Source organism: Thermobia domestica, chromosome 8 (assembly GCF_964235325.1).
Source record: "Thermobia domestica chromosome 8, izTheDome1.hap1.1, whole genome shotgun sequence".
NCBI lineage: Eukaryota > Metazoa > Arthropoda > Insecta > Zygentoma > Lepismatidae > Thermobia > Thermobia domestica.
In genome coordinates, this window is record NC_137461.1 from 158,870,980 (window position 1) to 158,887,264 (window position 16,285).

General features: G+C 35.0%; 1 protein-coding gene across 4 annotated transcripts in view; it reads right to left on the reverse strand.

The window, feature by feature from the left end:
- Window positions 1–369: 369 nt before the first annotated feature.
- The window catches only part of LOC145693310 (alpha-tocopherol transfer protein-like), a 90,369-nt gene continuing 74,453 nt past the window's right edge, over window positions 370–16,285 (reverse strand). For all 4 annotated transcript variants that reach the window (XM_081769177.1, XM_081769180.1, XM_081769178.1 and 1 more), the window contains exons 5-8: window positions 14,676–14,869; window positions 9,883–9,993; window positions 4,145–4,286; window positions 370–515 (exon numbers count right to left, since the gene is read on the reverse strand). In XM_081769177.1, coding sequence (XP_081625303.1) covers window positions 481–515; window positions 4,145–4,286; window positions 9,883–9,993; window positions 14,676–14,869 — 482 coding nt within the window. In that variant the 3' untranslated portion in view covers window positions 370–480. The remainder of the gene's footprint in view (window positions 516–4,144; window positions 4,287–9,882; window positions 9,994–14,675; window positions 14,870–16,285) is intronic.

Genomic DNA, 16,285 nt, shown 5'->3' on the forward strand with positions numbered 1-16,285 from the left:
AAATTTTTGAACACGCTAAGCCACTGGACAAAAAGGTAAAAACAGTGTATTTGCTGAAACTTTAATTCTGAACAACTTTCGTAGAAGGCTATTCAAAAAAAAAGAAAAAAAACAACCGTTAAATATATTCAATGGTTTCTGTCATAAGGTAATTTTCGGCGACCTTTGACTTTGGCGGCCATATTGCCAAACAACTGACGAATTTCAGAACATGTGACCAAGCCACAAATCATCCACTAGTATCATTAGACAAAGTTCAGTAATAATTTGCTCTCGATCTTTTCCATCCAACAGGACCTATGGGTGGCCCCCGCAGTAATTAATGGATAGGCTTAGGAAGTAGGCTATAGACGAAATAAATAAAATACATTTTTGTGTAAACATATATATGTGTGTATTTTCTTGCCAGTTTTGTATATTTAAGTACAGAGAATTGATTATAAGTTTGCATTGAATCTCCTAGATGATTTTATGTATGTATTATCCTTCATTTTCCTTCCAAAAAAGGCACTGCCCTGAAATTCAAACAATGTGATGTTATATTACTTAAAAATCATTTTAAATTAATACGCAAAATTCCAAACTATCAGTATAGAGTAGGAAAACAGAAAGAAATGGCGTTAAATTCTATTTATAAACGACAAACGTCTCACGAGGGAACCGATTCAAGTGTGACACAAAATTGTGGACGAGTTTATGCGCAAAAGAAGTGTTTCTGCGTACAATTACACTCATTAGAGGGAAAACCCTCGATCTCAACCGTTCCAGAGATATAGAGGAATAAGGGAAGGTTGGTTCTCCGATATTGTGCGAATTTTCGGCTGTGATCGATGTAAATATGTTTAAAAACTGCATTGAAACGTTAAGAAAGATGCGCCAGAGTGGAATAAATGTGGTGTTGAATGTTGAGGTGAGTGGCGTAGCTTTTACCCGGGGCCGGAAAAAGAAGGAGCTTAAGGAATAACAAACGCCATTGACACGAAGAACAAAATTGTATGATATTACATGCTAATATATCATGTCGTTAGTTCGTAGAAAATGAGAAAAGGTGATTTAAAAATGTATTAATTACATTACCAAAGAACAGAGACGTAATTGTGTGAACAAAAATACAATGTTATATTCTGTGCAAAAGTGCTATAGAAAAAAATATGAATAATAAATACATATTGTTGCAAACGTAAGTACGACAATGTGTAGTTGTCTGACATATATTAAAACGCAATGTATGGATCAATAATCAAAAATAGTATCTTCAACTTAAAAAATGAAAACCGGTACGCCTTATATAGTGTATATCATATACAGTTCTATCGGTTAATAATTGTAGAAATTATAAATGTTTGGAAAGTTCGTACGGCCACCATGTTTTACAATTTTTATCCTATTTTACTGATGATACTTTTATTCGATTCAGCGTACCAAGAAACCTGAACATTAATACCTGACACACCTTTTCCCCTAGAATTTTTTATGGAGTCTTTGGTTTTGTAACTCTCATGTCTAAGGCGACGTATTACTACAGTTTCCTGGATGAAGGAATTATCCATTTTTAAAACACTCTTTTAATTGTACTAACGATACATATTCAAAAATTCGCAAAATATCGGAGCACCAGCCTTTTCCTTATTCTTCTATATCTCCGGAACGGTTGAGATCGAGGGTTTGTCCCTCTAATGGGTTTAATAGACTAAAATAGTGCGACGTAACATCTTTTTCGTTGCCATGGTGATCGCAGTTTTATTTTCTAAACAACATGGTCTAAAAACCTAACTAACTTTGTTACTAACTTTACTTTGTCTTCAATTTTTTTTTCAATTGTCTAATTAACAGTCTGTGATTGTTAGCAGCAGACTTAACAGTATTATTTTCGATTCATGTATTTGTTTAAAAAAAAAAAAAAAAACATGGCGATCACCATGGTAACGAGGAGGAAATTACGACATCACTATTTCAGTCTATTGTACACAAAAACACTTCGTTTGCGCACAAACTCGTCCACAATTTCGTGTCACACTTGAATCGGTTTCCTCGTCAGTACGTCACGCTAATTGATAATAGTATACACTAAACAAGCATGCTTATAGATGTCAAAACCTGCACTATCATTCGCCTGGTTAATGCAAATAAATTTATGCTACTATGCAAGCAATTTACCGATTTCAAACTACGTACTGTGACGATTTAATTGCTACATTAGAACTGTATGTTTTCAATTTAATTATTTCAAATTGGATAAAAATGATACTCATACTCAGTGGCATATTTATTGGGAGGGCTTTCGGCCTTAAGCCCCCCCCCTCCGCAAAGCCCCCATCCTCAGAAACAAAATCATAAATACGCTATTGCTCGTACTAAACATAAACGTGCTTTGCTTTTTGTTATTTAAATATCAAACAGAGGGTTGTAAATACATTTTAGAGATGAGCATCAATATTTGTATGATCATATGTTGGTTGCTGGAAAACCCAAATAAATAAATATAAATAATTTTAATTATACACGAATTTAAACCTATAATACACAACATGTTAAAGGTTCGAGTGTAGCAGCTAATAGCCAGTGTGATAACACTTCTGTATTATTATTATTATTATTATTATTATTATTATTATTATTATTATTATTATTATTAAAACATTTCGAAAAAGTCACTGAATATTTTTAAAAAACAAAATATTTTTGAATGAAACTAAAGCAAAATTGTATTCTCAACATAATTATGTGAATACAAAATCTTATGACAATCATAAATATACCATTAAACTGCATTGTAAACTTACATTGCAATGCCAAACTGAAGAACATAACATAAAGAGGGAAATGAATAAAAGAGTATCAAAATGTGAACGAAAATGTTTATTTCATTTGTTTCTATCTCATCGTACTCATTATACCTTTCATTAAAAATAGAAAAGAAACACTTCTTTCTTGGCATTACTCTGCATTACAAGTAGGGGAAGAGCCAGGGATCCTCCGTGTGTACACCCTCCTGATCCTTCGGGACACATACTTTTATATTACTTACAGTTCAAGGAAAATTTTGAGCCATGTACCCAAAAAAGAAAAATTGCTCTACTATAAAATCGGGGTCCTTTCTTTTTAACCTTTATAAGACCAGCAGGTATTTTATGAAACGCGTAGACCTTCCCGTTGACGCTCCTAGAGATTCCCCTAATTATCACAGGACCATGAAAAATATCTCGTTGGAAAGCTTATTCTTTGTAGATTCCAATGAGGTAACAAGTGTGGAGATCGTGTGTTATTTGTAGAAGGATAAAAGGAAGAAGTCGTTATGTGTTACAGTTTTCATTCTGTGGAGATCAAACGTTGAAATCGGAAAAGGGTAATTTCAATAGAGATTTAACCTAAGGTATGGAATCTATTGTTGACACGCTGTATCGATTAAAAGAATAAAAAACGCGTCTCGATGTCTCTTACCGCCTTTGCTCTGACAACTATTGTGAGCAGTGATGCCAACCTGTGGGAAAAATCCCATATCGTGGGAGGTTTTGACCTTATTTTCTCGGAAAGGGATAATAAGCAGCATTATGAGATTTTTCGAGAAGATCAAAATTTACGGCTTATTCATTTAGATATTGTAAAAAAGTGAGTAACACAAAGAAATTTAATTTTTAATATTACAGCATAATTTTAATTAATATAGCGTGGGAAATTCACACGCAAAATGGGATTTTTTTTTTTGCCTCTCGACATGAGATTTCATATTGTTTCAGGTTGGCAACACTGATGTAAGGCACACAAAGATAGTCTTTCTACAAGACTTCCAATATTCAGTGGTGCCCACCCCCCTTATGTCCATGACGCACCCCCCCGCAATTGTCTATCCATAGATGTTCTTCCATGAAAAAAAATCTTTTCGATTAATTTTTACACCCCCTCAAACATATTTATATAAATTTTTACCCCCCCCCCCAAATATTTCAATGACGCAGTTTGCGTCATAGCCCCCCGTTGTGGGCACCCCTGCAATATTTAAGTCTAATATCCCCAAATAAGTTAAAATCTGTCAGTAAGTTATTGGACAGTCAAGTCCCTATGTCTACTTATAAGTTAAAGATTATTCAAACGAACTGTGAAAGGATAACTAACCACGAAAGTAACTGCGCTGAGCGCGAATTACCTGATATGTTTTCTTCATTGCTAAGTAAAGTGTTGTACCACCCTGAGTTATCAAATGAAGATTTGCTTCCTCCATACTCGATTGGTAAAATTTCCTTAGGAATGTAAGCGTGAAGAGATTCATTGTTCGTATGAAAGAATATCTGAAAGTAATAATAATAACAATCATTCAAAATAATTATTCCGAAGGAACGTTTTCGCATACAGAAACACTACATGAAGATTTCTACCTGCGTGGTTAGAATAACTGACGAGATATGAATTGTTTCTCAAATAGTTCGGCATCATCTACGTACGTAACGAAGGTAATTGCAGCAATAGAAACTATTAATTTAATATTTGATCAATGACTCACTGAATACAATTAATAGGTTGACTTTTACAGTAATTCAATTAATTTAAATATTGTTAATTAAAACTGTAGATTTTAGAGTGAAAAAGAAGAAAAATCATCATAATTTTATATCAAACACTTTAGTTAATTTGAAACATTTACAAAAGTGACAATGCTATAAAAAAAATAAGCTCTTGGTTAAGCTCACAATGTTATGAATGTGAGCATGAAATAAATGAGAATAAACACTCCAGTATTTGTATAAGAAACATTACGAAATGTGATAAAATATTATGATCATAATTATATATATATATATATATATAATTGTGAAGTACCATTGAGGCGCTACAGTTAAGAGAATAGAGTACTTCTGAGCAACAAATGAATTATAAAAATAATATTTACTCACGACGGTGTTCCAAATTCTCCAAGCATGAAATGCAAGTTTATACAGTATACACTAGATTATTATTAATTACAGTGACTTTCATTAAAATTAATTTCCTTATTAGCTATCAATTACCAATTTTTAAATAGTAATAGTAGTAATAAGTTTGTATAAATCAAACTATAAAATCACTCTTAATTCATACTACTATTAATAAACATATCCAGTAGTATTTAGAGTTGCTTCCATGTATGATTAGCGTCATACTAAATGTTTGACTAACGCATTATGTTAACTTCCGTATTTCGTATTTTCTATGTTATTCGCGATTTACATTGAAAAGGCGAGCCACGACTATTACGCAGGATTGGCCAAATACATGAAGAGTAACCGAGATAAAGAATTATTCTCTCTCTTGCCTTGATTACTCCTACTGCGAAAAGTTGTGGTTGGTGTTTTTCGATATAAATCGTGGATAACAATAGCCAATGTATTACGAAATATAAAAGTTAGCATCATGTGTTAATCGAACTTTTAGTACGACACTAAAGTGAAAACGTCTCTTAATACAGCTGAATAATAATAAGAACTACGATTAGATTGAACATTTTGGGTAGAAAGAGAGGGGAAAAGATTTGAAAGTGGTTAATGTTCAAATATTCTGCAATAAATATTGTTCCCTTAAGCCACTAAAAGAACTATAATAGGGACCTTATACGTCCAATAATAATGTTAGTATAGTAGCATTAATGTCATTATTCATCACTATAATAAAGTAATTAAGCATTATCTGAATGCTTTCTCCCTCTTATATAATTATTATTAATGTCATTACTTGGCTTTAGTATTACTTGTGTCAAGAAGTGGCGTGTATAGATTCACCCGTGAATGGATTTGTAATGGAAATTAAATTTAGTTTAATATTTAGTTTCTTTTCTTTCTCTTTTAGCAAGTAGATATCTGCAGTTGGCTGACAAAAATATCAGAGTAATTCTCGTGTAATTAGCTTTATTGAAAGAGATTAGAGCTACAGAAGTGGATGATTACAAGAACTATCTTTGCATTCATATCCTTTTACAAAGTTTCGCATCTGTTGATCACCCTGTATGTTTCTGCTAAATATTTAGAACAGGTAATTTTCACATTGAGTTGTTTTAATAAATTAAATATATCTTAAGAATTTGAGTTCCAAATTTTTCATTCCACCTTCTAGAATATACCAGTAGATGTACGTATAAGGTGTCTCATTCTTTATATGTTTCCAGTCCTATTTTGTACTTGTTTCTTTTGTGCAGGTAGTACGTACATGACCAGAAAGTTAATAAATATATATATAAATAAAGGTAAGCTCACAAAATGTAACTGTAAGTGTTTTTTGAGGAAAGTTCACACAATATGAGCTAAAGTTTCATGTAAAGTCAAGCGTGGTAGCTGAACAATCACTGAACTGTCTATACATACAACGGAATACATTTGCAAAGAGATCATACAATATGTTGCCAAAGGTCACCGGACACCCCTTCGCGTCAAGTAAACGACCTCAGAATGATGTCAGTATACCTCACCGACGCTATATAAGTGAAGGCAGAAATGCTGAAGCATCAAATGCGTGTTGTTTGTCAATGAGTCAATGGAACGAGTTGAATACATTCGAAAATTGCATGATTGTAGGTGCCCGTAAATTTGGGTATACGGTCCAAGAGATTTCTCACCAGTGAAACGTGCCCCGGTCCAGAGTTAGCGATGTCATAGTCAAGTGGAAACTGCATGGAACTACTGAACCGAAACCTCGCTCTAGTAGGCCCAAGTAATCGAGACCGGAGGACCCCGAAACATGTTGCACGAAAAAACCGGCAGACATCTTTGTCAGAGTTTGCAGAAGACTTCCATCTCAGATACACAGGCCAGTAACAGGACTATCCACCTAGAGGTGATAGCACTTGGTTTTCATGGTAGTGTTGCTGCCAGAAAGCTCTTAATCACAGCACCAATGCAAGGAGGCGTTTGCAATGGTGCAAAGAACATCATTATTGGAATTTGGAGCAGTGGAAGAATGTAATGTGGAGTGATGAATTACGATACATGCTCTGGCACTCTGATGGGCCTGTATGAACCTGGCGAATGCCTAAGGAATGGTATTTACCGGAGTGTATTGAGTCAACAGTGAAATTTGGTAGTGGTAGTGTCATTGTTTGGGCCTGTTTCTGCTGGTTTGGGTTGGCTCCGTTAATTTTAATTGACGGGTCGATGACTTCTGATGTGTACGAAGACATTTCAGACAATGGCATGCTGCCGACACTATGGAAACAGTCTGAAACAGATCCCCTTTCTGTATCAACACAATAATGTCTTTTCACACAGCACGCGCCATTGAGTCGTGGTTTGACAATAATCAGGTGGAAGTGCTTGCCTGGCCGGAGCAAAGCCCGACCCTATAGAACATCTTTGGGATGAATTGGAGCGTCGGTTCGTGCCAGATCTACTCGACCAACAACCAAACGTATTCCGTTCACCGTGCTACAAGGGGAATAAAGCACAATTCCGCCAACAATGTACCAAAACTTAGTGGCTAGCCTACCCCGAAGGGTAAGCGCTTTAATTGAAGCAAAAGGAGATCCGACGTATTAGTTAGAAGTCCTTCGACACAGTCACAGTTCCTAAGCATTGACTATAGATTTTATTTCTGCGTCTGGTCAGTAGATTTGGGGTAGACTAATATTACCCCAAATATTTAGATTCTCATAAGATACCACAATTCTGTTTCAGTCATCATCATCATCATCATCATTATCTCAGGTCAGCAATCTTTTGATTAGCTTGAACCAGCTTTCCACACTTCCCTTTTCATTACGTTGTAGTTTTTTCCCCTATACCTTTTATTATTTGGTCCGTATATTTCAATTGTGGCCTTCCTCTAGGTATTTTTAATTCTGCAATCCCCTCCATTGCTACTAACGTGATTCCTCCATGTCTCATAATGTATCCAATCACCCTATCTCGTCTTTTCGAAGTATTCGTCAATATATTCCTTTTTACTTTTTTCATTATATTCCTAATACTCTAGTTGATACCTTGTCAATTCATCTAATTTTCAATATTCTTCTATGGCATTCCTTTTTTCCTCTTCTTCTAGTATCCATGTCTCACATCCATACAATGCCGCATTCTACACATATGCTTTGAACTGCCTTTTTTTTCAGTTCTACGCCGATACTTACGGTTAGAAGTTTGTTTTTCTTCAAATACCTTCTTCGCCTAAGCTATTCTACATCTTACATCTTGTTTGAATTTGCCATCGCTCGTTATTTTGCTCCTTACGTAAGAGAATCCCAGCACTTCCTCCACCAGGTGATCTATTTTGGTTTTCAATTTTCTTTTTGTTTGTTTTCTGTTTCAGTATATAACAGACAACATTCATGAATATCCACGTGGAAGTCGTAAATTTACAATGTAGAATTCTAGATGTTTTAATCGATAATGAAACAAAATAATTATTTGAGAAAAGGAACGCATAATTTCACATTTTATTTGGGTCTTGTCAACGGCGCCGACTTTCCAAAATTTATGTGGGTGCATATCAATGACGGAACGTGTTATATGTTTTCCGGGGAGTCTCGATATTTTTTTAATTGATTTTCCTTTAGTTAAAATATTTTATGAACGCGGTCATAAAAGGCTGTGCTCGATTCTATTCATAATATAGTTCCATTTTTTATTGTGGGGACTGCTTTTGACTAGGCCAGAAACAGGCAAAGAAGGAAGAGTGTGTTGCTTGGTTGCCTTTGCACAAACACATTTGAAACAAACAATTATATTTTAGAGGTTAGAAATTTTAACTCAATGTTTTGATTGTTTATTTTTGATAAGAATGAGATTTTTTTTTTAAATTTTTGTTTCAATCAAACTAAAAATCTTGTAGGTACGTGGCACCCACAAGATTATTTGTGTGGGTGCTGGAGCCCCGCAGCACCCACGTAGTAGGTGCACATGGGTCTTGTTGCAAGATTATTGCAGGAACATCAGCAAAAATGTCAGTATACATACCTCAAAGTAAAATACATTGTAGAGCTACAAATCTATCAACCAAATTAAATATTGTGCATACTCTATTGTATAATCTACAGGGTGTTAAAAAAGACTTGCCTAAAAGAAAAATCTTATATTTACCTTCTCTCTGCAGGAAAAGGAAGAACCAAACTTCACTCGCAGCAGTAGAAAGTTTCAAAATTTTAGTCCTACATGTCAAGAGGTTAATCCTGCATTCCCAAGGTCAACCAATAGACGCATTCATACACTTTGGACCAAGGGATTTTCATCGTCCAACAGTGCTACAAAACAAATGCAACAACAGCCTAATCATGGTATGGTGCCATGTTTAGTTCCTATTTCACTTCATACTGCTTACAGAATGTTAGCGAACTGTTTCCGGCTGTTGTTGCCAGGCACGTACACAAGGGATGGATCCTGAGGGTCAGTACACTCTTCCTCCGAAATTCCGATTCTTCTGTAAATTTAGTCTAATTTTAGAGGCGATTTGAGAGGCATATAATTTATTCTCATATTGAATATGAACCCCCAGAAATGCTTCGTACCCCTCCTGAAATAAATTTCTGCGTAGGTGTCTGGTTGTTGCATTTGTAGCACTGTTTGATTATCAAAATCCATTGCTTCAAAGTGTATAACGCCAGCTATTGGTTGACCTTAAGAGTGTCGAATTATTCTCTTGGTATGTAGGGCTGAAATTCTGACACTTTGTACGACTTCCTGTGAAGTTTGGTGTCTTCACCTGCAAAGACAAAGAAAATATAAGGCCTTATGCAGAGTCGTTTTGACGTATGATTAGGGTCGTACTAAAGGTCTGACTACTGCAAAAAACACGTTAGTTGAACTCTTTAGTATGGTACTTATAACTTGTCAGAAAGACTGCATAAGGCCCATAATGTTTTGTTTTTAGATATCCTTTTCTTTACACCCTGTACTTAAATAACACAACAACTATTAATAATAAACTTGCCCTTTTTCTAAGCTTTTCCTTCAAGAAAGGCTTTATTATCTGATAGAATATCATAAATAGGTACGGAGCATTCAAGAAATGAAATGCTTGGAATCTCAGTGGTACACAATCCTGAAAGAAATAAAACACTAGGCTTTAATTCTTCGGAATTGTTATATTTTTTTCTTTCTTTTCTTTTCTTTTTCTTTCGTTTTTTTTACAAAAAATATCAATACACATTATCAGAATTATAAATTACGTTATATATGGGAGAAACAAATATTGAGATTATCTGACTTTTTTATTCTAATCAAAGTAAAACAAGTAAGTATATATACTAGTATAATGTTTTTAAAATATTAAATTAAACCATTACTTTAAAGACAGTATATTCAACTCAACAAGGGTCTAGTGTCAAACTACCTAGGTGCAATATAAACCATATTCGGCTGTTCACAATAGTTAAGTACATATTAAGAATATCTTGAAGAAGGTACTAAGAATTTTACAATAAACTTCTATAATGGCAAAGACAATAAAACATTGGTTAACTGAGAAACATTGTACTCCATTTAACTTTCACAAGTATTATTTATGGTTGACTTCTATGCTAATGAGGTAGTTAACGTAATAAGGCGTAAATTAGATAATAGTAGCTCTTAGAAAGGGAAATTGAACTGAGCACTATTACCAATTGTGTGCAATATACAAACTACTATTCTAGGCTACATCCGGCCGAAAAGGTGTTAAACTTCTTCAGACCAGTCATCCTTAGTTTTCTCTTGGGATTTTACCATTCATACCAAGCAAATGTCGGGATGGTACCTAACAAAGATTTCAGGCTGCTTCCTTCACCACTTCCCCATAGTGTGATAGCCAAAGGACATATTCCCTCAGATATGATGGTCATGCCCAGAAATATAATTCTTAATCCCAATCCAAACTGCTATTCTCAAGCGTTAAACTCGCCGGAGAGATCAATTGCTGCCATCCCAGAGGATAGGTAAATTTTTGAGTTTTGATAAATCCACATACAAAATAACTGTCAATGAATAGAACTAAAAGACATTGATTTCATGATTCTCTGTTAGTGAATAAATTGATTTCGTGAGTATCCTCCCCTCTTTCTGAAATAATGTTAATATATTCAACAGAATGACTAGTTTTTGTGCACTAATTCCACAAAAAATGTTAAAGAAAATATTTTCACAGTTAAAGCTCGAGTCTTGATTCAGGTATACACTATTATTATTTTTAAAAAAAAATATTTAGTATAATAATTCCAGATACAGTGAACACCTGTTTCTACTGGAATATCTAACATGAATCAATATGACAATAACAATATTAATGCAATAATAAAACAATAACACCTAAAGTAGGCCTAATAACAATAGCTGCATGAAATTGATCCATTACAATGATGTCATATTGTAGAGTTGAAGCAGCTTTAGAATTAAATAAATCGACAGGTGAAAATGATATTTCATTATATAACTTCAGTAGCCCATATAGAAGAGAGGACATTGAACTATTGAAAGTTTGGGGTGAACTCTATGGAAGAGATGTGTCTTACGTGTTTGAACGGTACTCAGAAATGAAGTTTTGAAAATATCTAGTGTTTCGATCTGTGTTGGCTGTGTGAGTATACACAGATAATGAGATCACTGATTTTGTGATGGGTGTCAGGTAGTTTAATATTTAGTGATCGTAAAAGCTTGTTTTGTCATCTCACGTGTGTGGAATACTCTTGGAACGTACTGTTGCAAGCAAGAAGTTTACAATTCAATTAATATTCCATTTTTATAGAACTGTTGACTTGTAAAACGTTGCTAAAAGACAGGAAATTCCGTTTTTCTGTTAATCTGTACAGAAGCCCAAGAATGCGCATTGATTGCTTAGTCATTGTATTTATATGTTCTCTTAAAGTTAGTTCTGTGTCAAAAAGTAACTCCGAAATTCTTATGACTATTGACTCTCCTGAGGGGCGAACCATTTATGATGTGTGTACGATATTTTTCTCTAAGAAAAATGTTATGCATCTAATCTTATCGAGGTTCACTCTTAGACATGTGTTATACCATGAGAAGATATCATGTCGTTTTAAAGTAGCTCAGAGTCTCTCTCTCTCTGTTTTTTTTTTTTTTTTTACCGTTGATTTTCCTGGACGTTTTACAAAAATAGGAGTGGCCCATGAATACCGATTCAATTAGATACTTTGTAAAGCAGATATGCGTGGTTAATGAAATTGAATGCTTTAGATAAATCGAAATAGACGGTATCTAGGTGTACACACTGTTGAAAAACACTGTCCATAACAAGGATCTTATAAATAGAGGATCTGCTCTTACAACAAAATCTTGAAGCCATACGTCACAGTTTCGCCACCCCTACTCTGCCCACTTCGCCCAATAAGATCGCAATATTTTGAGCCAACAATCATGGCGGAAACGAAAGTAGCCAATCAGACGATGGCGAAAACGAGAGTAGCCAATCGGACTTGCCGATGCTCGGTTGTTTTCTGGCTTCATTAATTTAATAGGATAAAGATACATATAGGCAGATCCTCTATTTTGTAACATCCTTGGTCTATAACACGTTCTTTTTATTTTTTCGCAGATGATGGTAAGTTTGAGAGAAGTAATACAGGACGACACGTGTTCTTTTGGGCCGGATTTATAGATTAGGTGACCAGAACTGTTTTCCAAAAAGAGGTAAACTAACTTCTTATGAAACATCTCTTAAAAATAAGCAGAACCGTAAAATAAATAATGGATGCTCTGAAATGCAGGAAGGTCGAACTTATGTCAGGTCCTGTTTTTCGGTTGAGAACATTAACACGAATAGTCAATATTTAATTTCTTCGTGGATATAGTTTTAGTCTGTGAACCGAATATATAAGGTGTGTTCAAATAAAAAAATATGAAACGTTGTACAAACCAAACCAGTTGAAATAGGAATGTGTTCTTTGGAAGAAAGTAGTGCGACACCTAGGGAAGAGAATGTGGTGTTTTGCATATTAAGTGCATGCGCGGGCACCCCTTACATGAAGCAGGAGAGAATTAGACAGTTGTGTGTTCTGTCAATTTGACGCGGCAATAAGTGTGAAGAAATCATGGCGTTCAGATTGAAAAATTCGACAACTGAGGAACAGCGATGTGTGATCAGATTCCTTATTGCGGAAGGGGTTAAACTTTTGATATTCATCTCCGGATGGTGCCCGTATACGGGAAGAATGTGTGTCCGACAAGTCAATGAGAAAATGGAGTGCTTGTTTGCGTGGGAAAGTTTGAGTGATGACCTGAGACCAGGCCAGGCAAACACAGTAATCATGGTCGAACGCATCGGCAAGGTGAATGACCTGTCGAGAAGTGATCGGCGTGTCACGATGCAAATGTTGGCAGTTATGGTGGGGGATAGCCCTCGAACAGTGGTGACAATTGTGCACAATAGGTTTGGTTACCGGAAGGTGTGTGCGCAATGGGTTCCGAAGCTGTTCAGTGAACCGCAAAAGGAACTACGTATGGGGTTAGAACTGCAACACCTGTTCCGGTATTATGAAAATCCCGCATTCCTGAAGCAGATTGTCGCCGGTAACAAGAGCTGGTGCATAACTTCAAGCTAGAGACAAAGCGAGAAGCATACAATGAAAGCATGCGTCGTCACCTCCTCCTAAAAACATCAAAGCTGTGCTCTCAGCAGGCAAGCTGATGTTCACCGTCTTTTCAACATCTGAGGTTCGATACTCGTCGAATTCCTCGAGTACGCAAAAATCATTAACAGTGACATGCACTGTGAGACACTCCGTAGCTTATGCAAGTCCATCAAGAGCAAACGACCTGGGCTGCTCACGGAGGGAGTGATTCAGCTCCACGATAAGCCTTGCCCAAACTTCTTCAGGTCACACAAAGTGTACTGGACAAGTTCAAGTGGGAGCAGCTTGAGCATTTACCCTAAAGCCCGGATATGTCGCCCTGAGACTTACATCTGTTTAATCTGCTAAAAAAATCTTAAAGGAAAGCGCTTCAACTCAGACGATGAACTGAAGGAGACAGTGGAGAACTGACTGCTGTCACAACCACAGGAATCCTGGGAACAGGAAATCTTTCGTCTCGTGAAACACTGGAATAGTTGTACTTACAGGTAATCACTTTTGAATACAGACTTCGGTTATACCCAGTGTCATTTCGTACCTTTTCATTTGAATATACATCTACTTAATGCAAATAATAGTTAACTTTATAAAGCCACAAACATATAAATATTAGTATCATCATTCTGCATATACTACATCCTTACCTGTGCCGGTGAAAAAAATGCAAACTAGAACAGTATAATCTTATTCATATTCTTACTTGTACATGCTAATACAAAATAAATAAATAAGTAAAAAATAACTCTTGTTTAGGAATAAAATCCATTGATCAGTATACAGATATTAAATATAAACACAAGAAGCTTAAATCAACAAAGGTGAAAGTTTTCAATCTGGATCTGAAGAAAAGAACATTTATTCTTCGAAACATATTCCATAAACATTTCTGCTGCATAAGTTGTTAGTTATTCAAAACCAACGGTTTCAAATAGAACAAACATTTTACTTGTGGAACATATTAATAGTTATTTTGAATGTTTAATGAGTAGATTCTTATTCCTTTATATGTATCGTATTCTGGTCTTCTGAAACAACTTTGTTTTCTTTGTCATAGGTTATGATGTTCTGTTTTCCTTTCTTTCCTTAGCATTTTGGAATATAAAAAGAACTGAATTAAATATTTTTCTTTTTATTTTAATAACCATTTTTTTATACTTACTTGTAACAGAGAAATAACACTTCTAGCGTAACTGAAGGTAACGTGGCGTGCTTGCCACAGGCTATAACCCGACATATCAACAAATGCTACCACTCCAGCTATTTGCGTCTCTTCTTCTGATGAAATTTGTTCTAAACAAAGCATATTACACTGAAATATCTGCCAGACGTCACATTTTTCTGGATTCCAAGGACCTACAGTTACAACAAAATTGTTGAATACAGAAGCTAGCAGTAACTTCTATTGAAAGAAATGTTTCCGTGGAAACAAGTTAAAATTTGTAATACGATAAAGATGATTAACATATAATGAGATTGAAAATATGCTAATGAAATAAAGTGAAGAGACTTAGGTAAAAAGGAGAAACTTTAAAAAAAGTTCCAGTAACTTCTAATCTGCAAAAGGTATTAGTGCTGTATCGCCGGACCTATTTAAAAATCGAAAAAAAAAAGTACCAAAATATACAGCATTCGGTTATACTGGTTGGATTAGATTAAATTCCATTAGATTACGTTACATTAGGCGTGCAGTTTTACTATACGGATCCATGGTGTACGTAGTAGTAGTAGTAGGAATGTGTTAGAAGCCCCGCAGGGATTGGTTGGGTTCTGCTCTCGACATGAAATGGGCAAATTAGACTTGCCGAAATTTTTCTGTACATTTTACAATCTATGTCACAGCCTTGACATACACAAGCCATTTCGACACTACCTTTCGGGCCACTATATCATAACAAGTGTACCTTTCCGCAAAATAGTCCATCCACTCCATATACAGTGCTTCTTACAACATCAAAAACAACCAACAAATTCAAATACTTCTTCACTTTTACTATTCCCCTTACCTGAGTTTCACTCATTCTTCTTCACAAACTTAAATAAATTATCCAATTGACCCGGTAAATTTCCAAAAATTGGTCCGGCGATACAGTACTTAACCCCTGCAAAAAGTTCAGCATAAATTTAAGATATAATTCCTAAACATTCAACTGATATGATTTCTACACCATATTCATTTGATATATACCAACACAGGTATCTTTATTTGATCAATATTGGATTCCTAAATTGAGAAAATTGAAGAACAAAATTTAATTTAGTGATACATATATATATATATATGAAGTCCAAAAGAGGAGTATAACACCGAGCCTTCAACGAATGGCAGCATAGTTAGACTAATGTACTGTAGTGAATGTATAATAACACACACCAATTAGTTTAGGGCCTGGGTGATTCGTGAAAACTGCATAACGAAGGAGAATTTTATCATTAAATTTGTATACTGATAATACATAATGCATACTGATAATATTCAAAATTAGTTATAATTATAGCTTCCCTAAGGGAGTTCACCTATAGTAAGTACATTTGGCTGGAAATGGAGTTTCCCTTTTTAAAATATACACGTCGCTGCGCCTCGAAGAATCGCTATTTGTTAAAACCACAACTTTTCAGAAGAAAAAAACATTCCAAACTTAAAATTTTGCCAAATATACACGGAAACACTTGAAAATATAATAAAATTGGTTCTGCGTATATTATGTACTGGACATTGTTGTAGCTTGCTTCAACAATATCGTATTAGTATTTTTCTGTTTATGTAGCACA